Here is a 21563-nt window from a genome sequence, read left to right as displayed (position 1 = left end):
CGCGTGAGAATTTAGTATGTGGGTGGGTGAGCTGTTTTTTTTTGTTCTGCTGACTGAGGTATTGAGACGATGAAGGGATGAGTGTCGCGCTCTCTACCTGCTAGAAATTCCTCTGTAGATGACAGCGCTTTTCGTCCTCGTTGGCATTCCCATGCGCCACGAAATATCATGTTCCATCATTCGTCGTGATTCGTTGAATGATTAGATGTGAGAAATGCAAAATCAATGGTCATTTGGTTACACGTGCAGACGTAAAAAAGAAATGTGTTGATAGGAATGCACTTTTGTCTCTAACAGATCTTTTTCCCGTAATCATACTAATTCCTTCAGCTCAAACCAGCTAGGCTTTTGTTTTGGAAGGGCTTTAAATTACCGAAATTTTATCCTTATCCACAGTTGCTTATCAAATCGAGTTGCCTCTTTATGGATGACGAAACTTATGACAATGCGGACAACTTTCTAGACTGGAATATTTCAGTGTCAAGTCCAAGTTTACCGTCTCAGAGTAGTAGAATACATACGTATTTTGACTTAAATATTTTTAATGAATGACTTATACCTATTCTTGAACACGTTAAAATCGAACACATAACAGATCTTGTTAAATTTGCGGCAACATCTGTCGATTGGGTTATTTTCACCATACACAGTTCGGTGAATGGGGATCCATAACATAGTAAGGTTACGTAGAGCACGGGGAGGTACATACAAACTAATACTGGACAGAAGATGTGAGCTGTCGATGTTGCCGACAGCAAGTTGAATACTAAAATTCTCTACAGAAAGATGCACCGGGTCCCCAAAGTCTGCAAATCAAGCAACACACATCTGTCTGCATATGACGGTAATCTGACGGGATCGTGCCGTGGAAGCTTCTGGAGAGTGAATCGCACGAAATATTTTTGACACGCTCTAAGCGGTCACTTTGAACGGCACGATATTGCGCCTACACTTGCACCGCGTACTCTGAAACACTTCTAATCAAGGCACAGTAAAGAGACTTTAGGGCGTAGAAAAAGTCGAAGTCTGCATTGTTCAGTTTTAGAAAGCCTAGCTTCCCAAAAGCTTTGGCGGTTGTTGCAGTAATATGGTCGGAAAAACTCAGCTTACAATCAAAGAGTACTCACAGGTCACGAGTAGAATCGACTCATTCCATAACTCGTCCTTGTAGGCGATATTCATAGCGGAATAGAGTTTGCAAACGTCCGAAACTTATCACATTGCATTTTTATCGTTAACTTCCATGCCATTAAGCATACAACACTCTTGTACCATGCATCTTGAAGCACTATAGAGCCGAGTAACGTAACTATGGTACGGAAAACTTTAAAATCATCAGCGAACATCAGTTTTTCATACTTGATACGACTGCAATAATCGATAATGAATAAGATAAAAATTAGAGGACCTAGATGACTGCCTTGCGGGATTCCGCTAGGTACATTACATGCTTGATGCCGCGTGTTATTTTTGCAAACAAATGCGGATCGATCAGAGAGATAGGACTGCAACCAATTAGTAAACCAAACTGGAAATCCGAGTCGCTGTAGTTTCTGGATTGCGATGTTGTGAGGTACTTTGTCAAAAGCCTTTGAAAAGTCGATATAAATTGAATCCATCTGCTGGTGATTCTCGATGGCAGAAAACAACAAAGAAGTATAAGCCATTAGGCTAGTAGATCGTTTCATGGCAAATCCATGCTGATATTCCGATATTAAGTGGGAAGCAGCTGCATACATAACATCGTATACTAACTTTTCGAGGACTGACAGTTTGGTAGTGAGATACCTCTATAGTTCGCGACGTTGTGATTATGAATAGCATTATGAACAGACATATAAGCTAGAACAAACTTTCCAGAAAAACCTGTGTAAACATTTAAATGAAAATCCGTTGAAGATCACCATCACATACAGGTTTGCATGCGTGAGTCACCATTGTATCCAAGTTTGCACACAAGTCCTGTATATCGATTGCTGACCGACCGAAGCGCCGACCAGTGGCAAGTTGCTCCTTGCTGCTGTCATTTCAAAGCGACAGTTTTATTTCTTACACACTTCTCAGTTCTCAGTGTTATGAAAAGGAACGATGCACAGTGCTCCCCAATAGGCCAATAATACAAAAAAATATTTCGACAAAAACGTGTTTTTCTCTCTCGATTATATGGTTATGGATGTATGTTTTATTGTTTCAAACTTGACTTTGCAAATAATTAACTGATTTTTTTAGTATATAGATGAATGCATAGGGTGGTACGTTATTTACCGATAAGTTAAATAATATTGATAAATGATTGCTCGTCAGACTTTTGTCGAGCTGTAGTTATCAATATTAGTATTTTTTCGGACAACGTAACTATTAGCTGTGTATTGAACGATAATTATCGGGTTTTGGTGAATATGAAGTGTAGAAAGATGAGTATGTTTGTATATGTATTCGAAGAATTTAGCTACAACACTGATAATATATATTCGCGAATATAATAAAATCGATCATGCAATGCACGAATTCATTCGTCGTTTTCTGCAACGAAGTATTTTCGTGCATTCTAAATAGTAGGTTTCGTTCATTTCATAATCATAATGCACGAATGTTATCGTTGATAACGACATTATTTTTCTTGAATGAAACGAAATGTTTTGTTTATTTTAATAAACGTGTCTATATATTACGAACGATTTCGTTGCTCGCACGAATTCATTTCGTTTATCTTAGAAAAGTTTTCGTATTTGTTATCCTCTTATTGTTTTCAGTCGATCTTTTGGGATCGATGTTTGACAACAACGATTTTTTTAATTTAAAAAAATCGAAGTGGCCAAATCGATTTTATTGTGGTACGAAGAAATGGCCGCTTGATGAACGAAAGTTTTCGTAAATTTTACTTATCTAGTGTACATGCCACGAACAGAGTTAAAAATAATCGAAGCTCTTTTTTGACGGCTGAAAATGAACCTGATGTGACTCACGGTGAATAGAAAAAATATTCATTCAAATATCCATGTTATTCATTCAGTTGAATATCGTACAATATATTCATTTCACTAATTATCTAGGAAAATGTTTTCAAATGCCGGTAAAGCATATGAAACAACAATCATCATCGCTTACATTGCGCCAGGGCCTACTTTGATGCATTTGATTCGTTGCTGCATGATCGCTTCGTGCAATAATCGGAGACGAATGAAAATCTGCATGGATTAATGGGCGGCTTGTTCGTTTGACATTTTCAGCTGCGTCACTGAATATTGAAAGTCAATGTGGCTGAATATGATCAATTTTCATTCAATGAATTTGAATATTTTTAACTCTGGCCACGAATGTAATCGTTGATAACGATATTATTTTTCGTGAATCAAACGAAATGAATCATTTATTTCAATAAATGTTTGTGTATATTACGAACGACTTCGTTGGTCGCACGAATTCATTTCGTACATCTAAAAGAAGTTTTCGTATTAAGTAGCATATTATTTTGGCTTTGCTTCGACAGAGAAAGCTCAAATTAATTCATACAAAACCAACGAGCAGTTCGCGATGGCTCAACTGAATCCGTACTACTCCGGATTCTGGAACAACTGGAAGCGAAATAGGTTCAGGAAATCTTCCTGAAACCGACGAACATGGATACGGCTACTAAATAGTCAGGCCGAGACCGTCGTTATGATCAACAATTATCTGACGTATAGCAAAAATAACTCCATATTGATGCTTTTTGACGTTGACGGTTTGACGAATAATGCTCGTAAATATTATAAAGATATTCGTATATAACAGCGAACAATTCGTTTGCCGAACGAAGCTGTTTCGTAATAAGCCAACGAAAGTCGTTTCGTGGTATTCACGAAACATTAGTAACAAAAAATAAATGTGTTTCAACTGAACTACGAACGATTCATGATATGTACGAAAAATTCGAATATTTTATGAAAATTTTCTGTACGAAACTAATGCCTAGCGATTTACTAATATATTCTAGCAGTGAAATATTGAACTTGGCTTTAAATAACTTTTTGCCTCGAATTTTTCTTTAAAGTGGCCTTCAGACTATTCAGTTCCACTTAAACTAGGTTTCAGCTGCGCAAGTCTGCGCCCAGAATGCCTAGAGAATCTAAGATGTTGTGTATGTTTGAAGAGATAATACAAGACGAAAAACAATATTTCACATTTTGAAATTATATTATTTTATTATTACTTCAGATCTTGAAATTTTATAGCTTAATTATTATATTCACATTTTTTTTCGATCGGATTATAGGGATCTTTAATTTGGAAAAATTGTGCCAGATTTTCATAAGTATTGGTAGCGGGTGTCCTTACGAGTACACTCATATCATTCTTAAACCTTAATTATTCTTTTATGATTTTTAAATTTAAATAAAACAAATTGAACTCAACCAGCAAACTGACAGTTGTCCTACTAAATGACGTATCTGCAAATATCTCGTTCGCCTCATTGTTAACCGGGATAGCACCCCACACAGCATGATCTGGTACTTTGTCAATCCGCTAGCAACCTGCCATCCCAAACTATGGTAGATCTGATAAGGCAACCTATAGTGTCGTGCAAGTCGCATGGGTTTGGATGTGTTATTGTCCTAAAAGGAAACAAACTTAAAAATGTTTTTTTCAATAGTTTCGGGCCAAAAAGTTGAAAAAGGTTGAGATATTAACTCACGGTACTAATCTGCATCAGAATATGCCTTAACCCGCACACCCCTAAAGATCCCTATTACAATTAAGTTATATTACAATTAAGTTATATTAATTTGTTGGACGCTGCTTTTAGAAATACATGTCGGTATAGAATATTCGATGTACGAGGCAAACGACTCACTCCACGACTCCACCGTACCACAACGATGTTCTCGAACACAATTTTTTTAGAAAGCCCGTTGCAATTCATACGATGTTCGTAGTTACAATTTACAAATACATTTGAAGTCATGAACTGTTGCTTCTTTTTAAAATTATTGGTACCATAATGAGGGTTTTTTTTATTTAAGCGAAAAGCTTTATTTTTACAGTAACTAAAACACTTTGTATTCATAAAAAAATTTTGGGGAAAAATTCACAATTAATTTGAAATTTTGTCGTGTGTTTGCTATTATAATCACGGACAAGATTCAAAATTTGAAAATTGGTCTGTGATTTGGTTCACGAGATATCAGGATCACTGGAAACGATATCAAAATATTGGCGTTCTAGCACAAAAGCTGCAGTTTCGAGAATTTTCAATGAAAAATCATGATTCACATTCACATCAAAACATGTACTATTTGATACTCTAAAAATGTTAGAGCGAAAAATAATTATAATTAAATATGAATGATTAGTGTAATGTGAAGGGTCATATCACACTGTTAGGTGGATACAATCAATTTTTTAATGTGAGATTCGGACTCAGCGACTCAAAATTTACTAAAGAAATATGGTTTTGTATCGATATTTGCATTGTATATATTTATGACCGCCTCTCGTAAGGAATGGATCCACTGTGCGATGGCTGCTTCTTTCGATGCGGCAGGAAAAATTCCTTCAGTTAGCGAACGATTGAAGATGAAGCACGCCGGAAGAGTTAGCAATTGGGTGCAGCTTTTTATCAACAGGGGCGATAGGCGATCCGGACCAGATACTTTTGGCGTATCAATGGCAGCCAGAGCTTTCAAGACGTCGGCCTCACCAATAACCAGGCGAGGTAGATTTATGTTGTACGATGGCAGTCCTGCTTAATACTCTTTCTAAGAAACAATGCAGTCGCTGTTGAACACATCACGAAATAAATCAGCGAATACATTCACGGCCTCAGCTCGGGAGGAGGATGAGCTGTTCCTAGGGTTGCCACCCCTCCGGGTTTGACCCGGAGACTTCGGTTTTCGGAAGCGATCTCCGGGTTTTACATTAATTCCTCCGGGTTTGGTGGGAAGAAGCGCAATTTTAATTTTTGTGGAATTATTTTATTCTTTACAAAATATTTGAAAAGTCTAAGTTAACTATTACTCTGGTTCAGATTTATTTTGTCTGACTAACTCTTCGTTTCAAGGTGGCGAGGATGAGTTCACCAAATATTGCTGATTTCTTTCACAAAGCAATGAATGAAAAATAAATCAAATTTACTCCAAATTAAGGAAAGTAATATTTCGCTATATGCTACAATTGAAATGTTGCATCCCACTAAGTCGCTCGAAATGGTGTAAAAACGTTATTTTGCTGCAATTTTACCAAATCACTTCACCGTTAGTGGTGGTGCACCAAGGTATGGCAGATTTGTTCCAATCCAACTGGCTAGAGCAACATCGAGTTCTTCCGGTGTTGTTGCTACTCCTGCAGCGACCCTTAACTGTTGGCTTGAAAGGTGAGTTTTACCCCTTTGTTGCGACCTCTAGTGATGAATAACCGACATCACAAAGTGCTTCCCATGCGATACCTGCTCGCCTTTTCCTGTTAGTTGTCGAGAAGAGCAATGCTCGTTCCACTTATCCTCCACAGCGAGAGTAGCTGGTGCTTTTATATTCTATACACTTAGTCGGGGAAGTGAAATACTACACCTGATTAAACCGAAAAAATCGTTCTCAAACGTGAACAATTTACAGCTTTACTCTAACGTAGTAATAAAAAGCAATTAAACTGCTCTAAAATGCCGAGCAATCGCTTTGATCCAAATTTCTGTCTAGTTTCACCCTCAATCCACCCCCCCCCCCTTCGCCGGTCTGTGAAAATCTCCGGGTCAAAGCCTATCCAGAGGTGGCAACCCTAGCTGTTCCCTAGAAAAACGTCAATTGGTGTAAGTCGTAAGAACAATCAGATGGAGATACTTCAGCATAAGAATCGCTTATAAAACTCTGCCCCAAAAAAAATTGGCAAATATGAACCAGCAGTATAAAAACAGATTGAAAATAAATAAATCGTCTGCAGAAAAATAAGTATATCTTACATTCAAGAATAAAAGTCTGTTAAAGCAAACTACTTTGTAAGAATCGGATAAATATTTTAGCCTGTTTTTTATACTTAAGGTTTTTTAAATGACTTTTGCATTGAGGAGCCACAGTCTGATTTTTACTCTTCAAGTTAATTTTCGATTTTGACCTTTTAATATATTTGAAGCGGGTTTTACGAAGCATTTATTTTCGGTCGCTCGAATATAGAAATACATTCTGTATACATTCATAATTTATGTTTGCTTTTACAAAATGTGTTCGATTATATTGTCCAATAAGCGCAAAATTTGAGAAACTTTAATTCCAACTAGTAGTTTTACTAATTCTTACAGTTTGTAAATGGTGGGTTAAAACAATAATCTTGGTCTTTTAACCAACCTTCTACAGTTTCTGTTTCATTAAATTACTTCTTGCCAATTGAAAATATTGCAGACAGAGCTCTCTAGTACATACAAATATCTCGATCCCTGAAACAATGTCAAAAGACACATCGGTAATTGTCATTGCCTTAGTCTAGTGGATTCCTAGGGTGCTATTAAATGAGTGTCCTGACAATGTTATTTTCTCTACAAATCAGATATAAAAACTTTAGGTCTTCTGGACTAGAGATTAGCTACATTGAGAATTTCATATTTTTCCGAACCAATTATTCTTCCAAGTTTCTTAACATTATTGACAACAATTCACTTCAGAACTGGGCTTTCGGAGAATAGATAATATTTATTTCAATAATTTAATCTACTAAAGGAAACTGCCAAGAATTTCAAATTGTTCGCTTCTGTAGACCTTATGATGAGTTTATGTGCTTGAAAATAATTAAAAATAGTGCAATGTTAAAATTGTGAGTTTTTGTTTAGTCAGCGTTCTATTTCAACCGTAGTAAGAGGATCATAGAACAATTTCGAAAGTACTCATATTGAGCATATGAAAAAAGGTGCTCTTTGATCGAATCTTTTCAATTGCTTCTTTTTTCACAATTTTCTACCCGATTTCTGTTCATCTCTCTCCACAAGGAACAGCAAAAATGAACGGGAAACTATGCTTCGTTGCGTGTTCAATAAACGAAACATGTCATCACTTTCTAAGGCCATGTTCTCACGCATAAGGTGCAGGGTAGACAACCAGTTGCAACATTTTAGTCGCTCTTCGCAATAGCCTACTGATGCCTTTCGGCTGTTTCATCGCGTCATGTGTACACTTACATGGATATCAGTTGGTGTTCATAAAGAGCGGCTAATATGTTGCTGATAGTTGCAACATTAAGTTCCGTGTTTGAATGTAAACTAAGAGCAAAAATTAATAGATGGGTACTAAAGTGAGCGAATGACAATAAGTGATTTAGCAGCAATTAGCATCTGATTAAAAAAATCCACCAACTCAACGCAGTTCATCTTATTGCTAATGTGTACGTTACTTTCAATTTTAAGCAATAAAATAATTCACTTGTGTTCAAGCGCTGCTAATTTATCTGTTTGGTGTATAATAAAACATTAATAGAAGAAAAGGTTAGGATTTTATTGTAGTTTATAGGTATTAAGTGAGATCTAACTAAGTCGCAAAACCTCAAAAATTGAGATAATGATTGCTCTGGCTAAAGAATTTTCTCAGCTACGTTCGACTTTTGCTAGATTTTGAATATATTATAATTAGCAAACTTTGAACTTTTTTCTCGAAATGAAAACAATGTCACTTAGTCCGGTCTAACTTAACCCCGACCAGACATAATATGGGTTCAGCGATTTATTCCTATCGAATGAAAATTCAAACTTTGGGCTTGGTACGCGTCACCAACTTCTGCATGTTCTGCTGGTCAATCTCACCGGGTGCTTTTCCAGTATCTGGTCATATAAGTAGCATCCTTAGCCTTTTTTCCACTCTTTAGTTTAGCTTTGATAATACCCCCGAGATAATATATTTTATCGGGCGGAATTCCCGGCATTTTGTGAGGTTCATTCCATTCTCAACGCCGTCTACGTCATTATGGCGGTACCACTGTTACGCATTCATTCTGTTCTACTTGACGAGGCCCGGGTCGAACCGAATGATAGGAAATACTCATTTTCTCAGATATTTGTTGATTTATAACTGTCCGTTCATATTGTTGGTAGTGATGAAAATCGGGGTCTCCCGGTCACAGCTACAGATTCCCTGTCAAATCACTAGCTTAACGGCAAACTTGCCCGCAAAAATAATTTTATATTTAATGAAAACATCTTCAAAATCTGCAGAAACATAAAACTTCGGTGGCTGAAATTGTTTGAAGTTAAATTTGTCGTTTCATCGTCCATAGGAATGCATCCGTCAAACTTGGTTATATCCTGATCTTGAAAGTTGACCCGCGCTTTAGCCGTAATCTTTTGCTTTACAGTCCAGTCCGATTGCTTAGAAACCTGATACTTAACGAAACTTTCCCGAGTATATTTCGTATTATATTGCGAACATCTCCAAGTTTGCTTGCCGCATCCACGACCGAATATTCTAGATTGTTTTCCTTTCTCATGTAGAAAGGTTATGCAATAGCTCTAAAAATCGTCAATCTCATCCCGGCCCGGAGGGCCGAATGTCATATGCCATTCGACTCAGTTCGCCGAGATCGGAAAATGTCTGTGTGTGTATGTATGTATGTGTGTATGTGGAAAAAAAATGTCACCTCTGTTTCTCAGAGATGGCTGGACCGATTTGCACAAACTTAGTCTCAAATGAAAGGTACAACCTTCCCATCGGCTGCTACTGAATTTTTGTTGATTGGACTTCTGGTTCCGGAGTTACGGGTTGAAGAGTGCGACCACACAGCAAATTCCCATATAAACTGAAATGAAAAATTCTCGAAGGGGGGAAAATTTCAAAATCGAATTTGTATTTTGGATGCCAAATGACTTTAAAATGCATGAAACGTTGAGATTTGATGTAATCTCAAAAAAAAACTTTTGACGAGCATTGACTTTTTTGACTTTGGCACATTTTTGCCTTTTTCATATGGAAAGGTTATGCAATCGCTCTAAAAATCGTCAACCTAATCCCGGCCAAATTTTGGCTTGTATACTGCCCATGATCGCAAACCAGTCCCATAAAGATAGGAAATCCCATAGAAAACGGGACAAATATGCGATCATGGGTAGTATACACGGTCATGAAATATCTGAATGTATCTCGAGCTGGATAAACGCAATGCTTAGTAACCGCATTCTTCGTTCATCACTAAGACTGGTAACTGAGTATGCTGATCTTGCTACCAGTCATACACAACTGTAATCACAAACCACGTGGGGCGAAGAAATTCTTTCACCCAGATATATTGCACTCACATGTGGTTTCCCTTGCAGGTCATTCCATGTGAAGTTTCCCTCTCGAGAGATGTGGTTTTCTGGCTAAATATATGAAGAGATAACAATAAGTGCAAGTGGCCTGTTACACAACTGTCTTTTTGATGGGACAGGGTATCTACTGGCGAAATCATTACGATTATGTACGGTATACAATCGGCCCTTCAACAGAACTTGTCCGGCAAAGTTATAAATTTCTACTCCTATATTCAGGTTGCAATCAAGTGCCAGTGATTGCATGTCGAATTCAAATAGAAGAACTTAACATTGACAACATTATCAACCTCGTTTAGATGCCCGCAAATTCCGGTACTACTGTTAATGAATGGGCCGACGAATTGGCCAGATCAGGCACGAAGGTTGACTATGGTGGTCCTGAGCCTGCTTTTCCAAATTCAACAAGTTAGACAAGGGAAAAGATCCGATATTAAGCTTCAATCGTTCACTGCGACTATTAGCTCAATCTAGAAGCTTGTTGTCAAACAAAAGCTTTTTTTTGGAAAACCCGGTACCCGGTGATTTCGAAGAATCTTTTCCATTTTTTCAAAACAATACTGTGACATGCTAATTAGGACTTTAACCGATTGAGATTTCGAGTTTTTCGCCTCCCTTGCACCTGACTCGTAAGATTTACATGCGAATAAGCATGTTTATAATTCGAAATATACACTATAACCGGTATAATGTATATTAAGCGTTATTGGTCCGAGACAAAAATGCATCATGCTGCTATTACACCGTAGAAACTAATACAATCCTGTGGGTATAGCGTAGTTGGTAAATCGATTGCCTTGTACGCAGCTCACCTGGGTTCAAGTCCCAACCCCGTACATAGGGTTAGAGATTTTTCTAACCCGAAGAGGCGAAGAACCTTAAGCTTAAAACCTCTATAATTTAAATAAAAAAATAATACAATTGGAAATGTATGAATGAATTCAACGTTATCAGAGTATAGGGATCTTTAGTTTGAGAAAATTGTGTCAGTTTTTCATATCTATTGATAGCGGGTGTCCGTACGAGTACACTCATATCATTCTTAAACCTTAATTATTCTTTTCTGATTTTTAAATTTAAAAAAATCAAATTAAATTCAACCAACAAACTGACAGTTGTCCTACTAAATGACGTATCTGCAAATATCTCGTTCGCCTCATTGTTAACAAAGACAGCACCCCACACAGAATGATCTGGTACGTTTGCAATCCGCTAGCAGCCTGCCATCCCAAGTTTCATGTGCAAACTATGGTACATCTGATAAGGCAACCTATAGAATCGTGCAAGTCTCATGGGTTTGGATGTGTTAAAAAGGAAACAAACTAAAAATTGATTTTTTCAATAGTTTCGGGCCTAAAAATTGAAAAAAGACTGAGATATTAACTCACGGTACTATTCTGCATCAGGATATGCCTTAACCCGCACACCCCTGAAGATCCCTATTGGTATTAGAATAACCCTGCACTAATACACATGCCTTGGAGACCTTTATTCTTGTAAATTGCATGTATGTATAAGCGAGTTGTGCTTTCAAATATTCACACATTCAGGATCCCGTTATGCAGGTGGTGAAGTGCATTGGCTCTTTTTAATTTTTTTGATTGTAGAGGTTTTAACCTTAGGGTCATTCGCCTCTTTGTCGGGTTAGAGAAATCTCTATGTGAGGGGTTGGGAATTGAACCCAGGTGAGCTGCGTAGAAGGCAATCGATTTACCAACTCTGCTATCTGCATTGGCTTTGTTCTTTCAAGTAGAAGTGTCATTTTATCGTGTTGTTTGTACTTGGAGGTGTCATTCAAGTGCACTCTTCCATCCTATTGAATGACAACCGAACATCAATTAAGAGCACCGGAGCACAAACCTCTGGTTAACACTCTCTGCAGGATCGATGAGAGAGAGCGCGAAAATGTTGCAGCGTAGACCATTCATTGTGGGAAAGGTTCATTCTGTAAATTTGTTTGAGCGACTGAAACTTAGTAACACACTAAAGTGTTTAATCCAGTGAGGTAGAGCTTTAGCCCTTCCTGCAGGCGATTTGAACTACTTGTAAGTTCAACTTATCTGCTGTTTGTGTTTGTGCTGTCATTTTTCCCACCCTTCCAATTCCCACAACCACGGCGTTAAGAGGGAAATTCGAGCATTTCAGTATGGCTATGAAATTGAGTAAAACGAATATGGAATTACTTAAATAATGTTTTTTATTTAATTTTTCGAAAGTTTGAAAACGATCGGTTGAATGGATGAGTTTTGGCGAACCTTTTCTTGTAATGAAATTTGCAATTAATTTATATATCACAGTAATAACATATTGAGAACACGTGAAATCACAGACAATAAATTTCAATACGGGTTTATTCTCAAAACAAAACTTTGACTAATTGTAAAAAGACTTGTCGTGATGTCTCATAACGTCACGTAAACGAACACATTCCTTTTGAATCCTTCTGCAATCAAACAAGATAATTTGCCCTACATTTGTCATGGGATTCCCCCAGGAAACACGCATATACCGCTTGTAACGTCTCCTGACATAGGGCATCATCACACTTCCACGTACTCTAACCCTACTTCAGTAGCTATGACACAAACCAAAATCCCACGCCATAGCATTTTGTAATGGACAAAACTTATACCATAGCTCTCCGATTAGCACCGACCCATCTTTCATCTCCTGACAGTGTACTGACAGCATTTTATTTTTGCATTTCACTGGATTATTTGCCGTTGTTTTGTATAGTAGATGTTAATCGGGTAGACTCACAGACTTGTGGAATACAAATAAGATTGGCTTTACACTTACATATGGCACAGAAGGGAATTACGTACCTACTGCTTGTAGGGTTCGCTTTTGCCATTATTTTTAGGCGGATGTTATTCCGAATTTAGGATTCATTTTTGATTGGAAAGGATGGGCTTTTCGATGTGGGCTTTGTTAGCATGGCCAATCTTTAAAAAGAGAACAGAATTCTTGAGCGTTTTTTCAAAACGTCATATCTGCAATGAGTTACTCTCTTTGTTTACTTTCTCTTTCGATTTTTACGGCGTCACTATAACACTTTTCACTTATTTTACAGTACAGATCGAAAGACGGTGGTTTTAACTAGCATATTATGCAAAGAGTTGAGGGATAAATGTTAAAGTGACTGAATTATTAACAGAAGAGAAAGTAAACAAAGAGAGTAACTCATTGCAGATATGACGTTTTGAAAAAACGCTCAAGAATTATCAATTCAAGGGCTCGATCTATGTCTTTCATTTGATGCACAACCCCATCAACGATACAGAAAATTCCGGTGGCAATTACTAGGTACAAAAAAAACTTTTTATTACGAATTTTCCGATGGATTTTTGCCCACTAAGCCAGAAAAATATCAACATTTTCATAGTTAGTTATTTGAGATTCAAGATTTTTATTTAAAAGAAAATTTGGTTTTTTGGTTACATTCAAGGTAAAAAATTCAAATTCCACAAGAAAATCATTGTTAGATCTGTGAAGAAACTAAAAGATTAACTTATAAACAAGTTTTATCTGCAAAGAGTATAACTCGGTTTAACGAATATTATTGTTTTGTTCTATTTACAGGAGGATCTTGACAAGCAGCAACTGGAACGTAAGTACACTTTATGTTGCTTAACCCTCAAAAAGACAAATTAAAATTGTGACTTCAAGAAGCATCACTCCCAATGAAATCAAAAGTCTCTTTTTTGTCGTTTTAGCAGTGAGAGAATCGAAAGCCCGAAAACGCTCGATCATTTGTATTTCAAATTACAAGTTCATTGAAACTAGAGAACTGTAACTAGCCGGGCCTCTGAGACCCCTTGCCTATTTGAGGGTTAAGGGTGTGATACGATAATAAAATTATTCTTGTTGGTTCTCTTAATTTGGCATCAGAACGATCGAAGAGTTCTCTGTTTGCCATAATTGTTCTCAATAGCATCAGTGATTCCCATGGTGATTCAATACAAATAAAAATCTTCAAAATTTTATTCAAAATATAACAAACATATTTTTTTTCCTATGTGACTATGTTAGTCACATTTTCTTTTTTTTTTACATTTTAACGACATTCAATTAGCTAGAGATTACTGGGTAGGAAAAGTTATGTTCTAATGACCCTGCTACTTCTAGTTTTCCGATCTGTTGACTTCACATTCTAGCTCTCACTGGAGTACTATGGCTCTAATTCTAATAACTTTCCCTACCCAGTAATCTCTAGCTAATTGAATGTCATTAAAATGTAAAAAATAACAAACATAAATACATACATAAATAGAGCTCCACGATTTTCCCAAGAAATACGGAATATGTTTTCTAGGTTTCACCGAACGAAGAGCCTCTATTGAGTTGAGGCTGTTAAAAAAGATAAAGTAGTGGTCGGTGGGCTCAGTATCAAGTATCAGCACCTAGCTCTGACTTCTCGAAATTTACTGTGAAAGATGCTTGGGATCACTTGCGGACGTATGTGACCTGGGATTCAACGAATCTCATCTTTCATGGATGTGTCCAAGAATACACTTGAACCAGAAGCATGAGAGAGAATGACACGGTTGGGATAATAAGAAAAAGAATTCATATTTTGTGCAATGTAATAGAAGTACAAGGACATAAGTACTTTTAGAGTAGAATCATACTCCGAGATATGTGAATGTTGAAACCTGAGCAATAGTTTGGCCATTGATTGAAGCTGTGGTTGCGCAGGTTCACGCTTCCTCGAAAATACGACTAGCTTAGCTTTCTCCGTGGAGAGTTCGATACCTAGCTGGAAAGCCCAAGCATACAAATTGTCCAAAGTGTCTTTCAAATCAACAGCTTTGGAACCTGTAATAGAGACTACACCGTCATCTGCACGATACCTTAGCGTGCAGGAATTGACAAAACATCCGTCAATGTCGTCCACGTAAGAATTGTGGAGTAGGGAGCTTGGCTATGAGGCCTGGGGAAGGCCCTGTTGCTAAATCGTGATGTCGATAAATCATGTGAGAAATTCATATATTTTTCAGACAGCAAGTTTAGCAAAAAAAAATGTGCAAAATCGGTGAAAGACCATGCTGGTGCAGCTTCTCGGAAAGATTTTTGATAGAAACTGGATCGCAAGCCCCCTTAATATCCAAGACAACTGATGCCATCTGCTCTTTGCTAGCATAGACCATTTGAATTTCTGTTGAGAGCAACGCAAGGCAATCGTTCATCCCTTTGCCGGGCCGTGCCTCAGCGAGTGCTTATCGATGTTTATCTCGTTAATCCACCAACGAACCGACACCAGTTCCATCAAACTCATCACTCACGTTTTATCGAAAGCTAGCGGATGACCTGTCGTCCCGGAAGGTCTTATACGCGGCTTCCTTCTACTTTGAACAATCTTTGTCTTTTCCAATTGCATTTAGCCACGGTAGAAGATGTTCCCTACTAGGATTCATCAGAGTCGTATTCGTCAGCAGATTAGTTGATATAGATACTGGTAGGGGCCGGTGGCGTAGATCTCTTTAGCGTTTCTGCATAATATGGCTTGAAGCGTCTCTAGGTCCGGAAAAATTCCACAAAGAGTCCGGTTGAGAAGCATGGATATGGCTTTTGCAGAGGAATTTATTATATTTCTACCAGAGTCGGAAAATGTTTATTTCATTTGCCAAAATTAGGCGAAAAAGACGAAAGAACGAAGCTTCTTTCCATACCACTAGCACTTCGCGAAATCGAAAATGAGACAACGGGCTAGGACAAAGCAAGCATGTAGCAGAGCGTTTTCATTATTCTCTCCACACGCTCGTTTTCGCTTTGAGATTCAGAATGATATTGGTACATTCGATATTGAACTTACTGCTGGGGAAACGAACATACACTAGCAATGATATTTATTTGTCGATGCTCGATTCTGTAGATTTGCGAGCTAATGATGGTATTGTAAGACGGAAGTCTGATCGATGTGCATATTTCTCATTTTAACTATGTTCTAGTTGCATTATTAGATGCACATTGCATTAATTTTATTTAATCAATGAGAATCGCAAATGACTGACCATGCATCAAAACGAAATTGCAACTTCGGATTGTCATAGGAAAACGAAAGTCGCTGCTACTGCTACTCGTTTTCATAGAATTGAGAGAGGAGGGGACATCGCCTTTATTGTTTTATTTTTTCATGCAGTTAGCGATGAAAGAGGCAGGGAAAGGACGAAAATGAATTCTCTGAATTTCGTCGTTCATTGATCGTTGATTCCCTGTATACTAGTTGCAAGTCTCCATTCGTGTGCGTGAAATAGTTCCCGAAAGCATGAAATATTTTTCATTTATTCGTGAACTAGTTCATAATTCCATTCTTGATCATTCTCGCTCGTGGAATAGTTTACAAACCGGAAAATATTCTTCATGTATACGTGAACTGATTCAAGATTCATAGCGAATTAGTCCCGAGTTCACGAAATCATAAAACATTGCACTGATAATTTAAATTCGTAAATATAATGAAATCGATCATACAATACACGAATTCGTTCGTCGTTTTCTGCAACGAAGTATTTTCGTGCATTCTAAATAGTAGGTTTCGTTCAGTTCATGAACAAGAATGGCCGCTTGGTGAACGAAATCTTTCGTAAATTTTACACGTTTAATGTATACTGCACGAATGTTATCGTTGATAACGACATTATTTTTCGTGAATGAAACGAAATGTTTTGTTTATTTTAATAAACGTGTGTGTATATTACGAACGATTTTGTTGGTCGCACGAATTCATTTCGTTTATCTTAGAAAAGTGTTCGTATTTATTATCCTCTTATTGTTTTCAGTCGATCTTTTGGGATCGATGTTTGACAACATAGATTTTTTTATTTAAAAAAAAATCGATGTGGCCAAATCGATTTTATTGTGGTACGAAGAAATGGCCGCTTGATGAACGAAAGTTTTCGTGAATTTCACTTATTTAGTTTTCATTGCACGAATGTAATCGTTGATAACGACATTATTTTTGGTGAACGAAATGAAATGTTTCGTCTATTTTAATAAATGTTTATGTATATGATGAACGATTTCGTTGGTCGCACGATTTCGTTTCGTTCATCTCTGGAAAGTTTTCGTATTCATTAGCATATTATTTTTTCAATCGATATTTTAGGATCGATGTTTGACAACAACGATTTTTTCAATTAACTAAAAGGATCGATCTGGCAAAATCGATTTTAATTCAACCTGCTCCCTTCTATTGAGGACTAAAAAGATTGTTGTGTGAAGTAATGGTCGCTTGATGAACGAAAGTTTTCGTAAATTTTACATATTTAGTGTACAATACATGAATGTATTGTTGGAAACGGCGGGAATGAAACGAAATGTTTCGTTTATTTTAATAAAAAGTTGTGTAAATTACAAACGATTTCGTTGGTCGCACGAATTCATTTTGTACGAAAAGTTTTCGTATTATTAGCCTCTTTTTGTTTTCAGTCAATCATTTGGGATCGATGTTTGACAACATCGATTTTTTTTTATTTAAAAAAATCGATGTGGCCAAATCGATTATACTATGGCACGAAAAAATGGCCGCTTGATGAACGAAAATTTTCGTGAATTTTACTTATTTAAGTTACATTGCACGAATGTAGTCGTTGATAACGACATTATTTTTCGTGAACGAAACGAAATGTTTCGTGTATTTTAATAAACGTTTATGTATATTACAAACGATTTCGTTTGTCGCATTCGATGTTTTGGGATGTTTGACAGCACCGATTTTTTATTAATTAAAAAGATCGATCTGGCAAATTCGATTCTATTTCAACCTGCTCATCATTATTGAGTACTAGAAAGATTGTGGTGTGAAGAAATGGACGCTTGATGAACAAAAGTTTTAGTAACTTTTACTTACCAAGTGTACATGGCACGAATGTTATCGTTGCTAACGACATTATTTTTCGTGAATGAAATGAAATCATTCGTTTATTTCAATAAATGTCTGTGTATATTACGAACGACTTCGTTGGTCGCACGAATTCATTTCGTTCATCTTAGAAAAGTTTTCGTATTTATTATCTTCTTATTTTTTCATTCAATCTTTTGGGATCGATGTTTGATAACACCGATTTTTTTAGTTAGAAAAACAGATCTGGCAAAATCGATTTTATTGTGATATGAAGGAATGGTCGCTTGATGAACGAAAGTTTTCTTGAATTTTACTTATTTAGTGTACATTGCACGAATGCTGTCGTTGACGACATTAATTTTCGTGAATGAAACGAAATGTTTTGTTTATTTTAATAAACGTCTATGTATATTACGAACAATCTCGTTGGTCGCACGAATTCATTTCGTTCATCTAAGAGGTTTTCGTATTTAATAGCATATTCTTTTACATTGCTCCGGCAGAGAAAAACTCAAAATTATTCATGCAAAACCATCGAGCGATGGCTCAACTGAATCCGTACTGCTCCGGATTCTGGATCAACTAGAAGCGGAAGATGTTTAGAAAATCTTCCTGAAACCGGCGGACACGGACACGGCTACTAAATAGCCAGATCGAGACCGTCGTGAACATCAACAATGACTCCACATTCTACCTCTATTGAAGCTCTGTTGACGTTGACGGTTCGACGAATGGTGCTCGTAAATATTATAAAGATATTCGTATATAGCAGCGAAGAATTCCTTTGCTGAACGAAGCTGTTTCGTAATAAGCCAACGAAAGTCGTTTCGTGGTTTTCACGAAAAACTTGTAATAAAAAATAAATGTGTTTCAATAGAACTACGAACGATCAATTATATGTACGAAAAATTCGCATATTTTATGAAAATTATCTGTACGAAACTAATGCATAGCGATTTGCGAATATATTCTATCAGTGTGATCTATTAGAATATCACGATACGATGAAGAAAAATTACGAGTATCGTGTAAAACTGCTGACATAATGAACATGAGCTACAATACTGTAGGTGTTAAAGTGGTCCTCTTATATAATTGTGCATTGTGTGTGTGTGTACCTAATGCTTGATAATTTTTTTTTGAAGAAGTGAAATAACGTAGACATATGCGCTATTCTGCAAAATGTTTATTAGGGTTCAATCTATAAAACAAAAATTTTCGAGTGTAAGGTGTCAAAAGTGGCGTCCAAAATGGTGCCTCTAGCAAAAGGTGTTTTGAAAACCGACCTCATCTGCGAGCACCCAATTCATCGACTACAAGCAGCAAACCAAAACGATCTTGAAGGTTACTTGCCGAAGAGGCGCCCCAGCTTAAAAACACGAAAAAATTCGATATAGAAACAAAACGGCGGCAACTTGAAAATAAAGTATCGTTTTTTCGCATAATTTTTTCCACTTTGGTCGGCTGTAAAAAATCAGTAATGACTAAAATATCGCGATTTTGTAGGTTACAGCGCCCGAAAATGTTGTCTTCTTTTAGACGAGCAAAACGCGTATTTTATTGGTTGAATGGTTCAATAACGAGAATGCCCGCAGATTCGAAAAAACTTGTTCCGAGAAAGCCGCCATTTTTGATAACTTACTCTCGAAAATTTTTATTTTATGGAAGATTATAAATAAGTACACAACAAATGTATAAGGGACTCCTGTTTTGTCGGCTTGCGGAAGTAATCGAGCTATAATATTATTATGGACATGATGCAATATGGATAACTTGACATCCAATAATACAGTTATATAATGAACGCAATTAACGCTACGAACATGATTCAATGCACTAAAAGCAAACTAAGAAATAAGGCAATACAACCGATAATCTTTTGGCTATCAATATTAACGAGAATGATCGGAGAATAAAATATCACTATAATGTGCACACAAACTACAGAAATCATGAGACAGATCCTGAAATCATAAACATAAATCACTCTACTTGTAAATGAAATATCTAGATAACCACGATATAAATTACGAAAATTGAGACTAAGGTCCTGAGATCATGAGCATAAATCACTCTACCTATGATTAGAAAATAAAGATAACGTGAACAGAATTTACGAAACTCATGACTGAGATCCTGAAATCCTGAACACAGATCGCACTACTCTGCCAGAAATACGGCACTCGTGAATAAAATATCACGAAAATGTGTATATGGATGAAGTAAATGGTGGCTAAGGTCCTTAAATCGTTATCATAAACTCATGAATGAAATATCATGGTAACGTGATATGAAATTACGAAAAGCTTCTCGAATCATGAACATAGTTTAACTGTTGGTTCTTTTAGCTGACCAATGTCTCCTCAAATTACGAACAAGAATCACGACAAAAGCCTAATACCACAGTTAGAGCTACTAATTTTCAGAAGGTTTGTTTGAACTTGAAAGATAAACAAATCTCAAATCATGTCCTACTATGTTCAATTCGCATTTATTCATTGTATCATTCAGTGAAACAGCCGAGCTGCTCGATCATTTTCCATTCATTTTCAATTTCATTGACCCTGTGAATATCTCTCTATAGGGGTAGATTTTGCAAGCAAAACTACTCTGAACATACGTTTTCCTGTTCATGTACGCTTGAAAACGCAACCGAAACTGTGCTCTATAGATAGGCAGATGACAGCTTTAGTTGGTGAATGAAAGGCATCAATTTAAAATGAAGACGTACGGTTTTATAATGAAAATCCTGCCAACTTGAAAGTGAATGATTCAGGGAGGCTTTGAAAATGAAAATTCGCATAACTGACCACAGTAACCCTACCAAACATTGGAATGTAGCGCCATGTATATTTTTGGTACGAGCTTATTTCTTTGAAAACACAATAGTGGCATAAATGCGAGGTTTATTGTTCATTATTTCAGGAATTTGGCCAAGGTATTCGTACAGCGTTCAGTCAATGAAATTTTCATATTTTTTCCGTAAATTTATGAACTTGTTTTTTTGTGGCTAAAGTTTATGCTTTCGACGAATTTAACAATAGTCATAATTAATTACCAAAACTTAATGCTGAATAGCGAAGGTTTGCCGGGAATTTATAGGTAAATGTTTCATTCTACACCCATTTAAACTCTTGTATTATTCACATACTGCGGTTCAACTATATGACTCAGTTGGAGTACCCACTCAAAACTATCGACGAAATCAGCAATGGGTATTCCATCTGATTGTTGGTAATTGAACATATTGAATTACAGAATTCACTACAAAAGATTACCGTACCCTCTGATTGTATTATAGCGACTGGCGTTTACTTGTGTGAAAACAGTTCCAGCAGATGTTATGCGGACTTCTGTGATCATTACGGGCAGCATCATTATTATTACGAAGTTTGCTTGTGAATAGAAACAGATCCCACTACAGACACAGTCAGACAGATAGTTTGTTCGATCCGAAAGAAACTA

At 36.8% G+C, this 21563-nt stretch overlaps 1 protein-coding gene across 3 annotated transcripts in view; it reads left to right on the top strand.

The window, feature by feature from the left end:
- LOC131693442 (troponin C, isoallergen Bla g 6.0101) overlaps positions 1-21563 on the top strand; it is a 65899-nt gene that overhangs the window by 16095 nt on the left and 28241 nt on the right. For all 3 annotated transcript variants that reach the window (XM_058981246.1, XM_058981247.1, XM_058981244.1), the window contains exon 2: positions 13835-13862. In XM_058981246.1, coding sequence (XP_058837229.1) covers positions 13835-13862 — 28 coding nt within the window. The remainder of the gene's footprint in view (positions 1-13834; positions 13863-21563) is intronic.

This window comes from Topomyia yanbarensis, chromosome 3 (genome assembly GCF_030247195.1).
Source record: "Topomyia yanbarensis strain Yona2022 chromosome 3, ASM3024719v1, whole genome shotgun sequence".
NCBI classification, from domain to species: Eukaryota; Metazoa; Arthropoda; class Insecta; order Diptera; family Culicidae; genus Topomyia; species Topomyia yanbarensis.
Note: the sequence above shows the minus strand (reverse complement) of the source record. Positions and strands in the feature narration are given on the sequence as shown.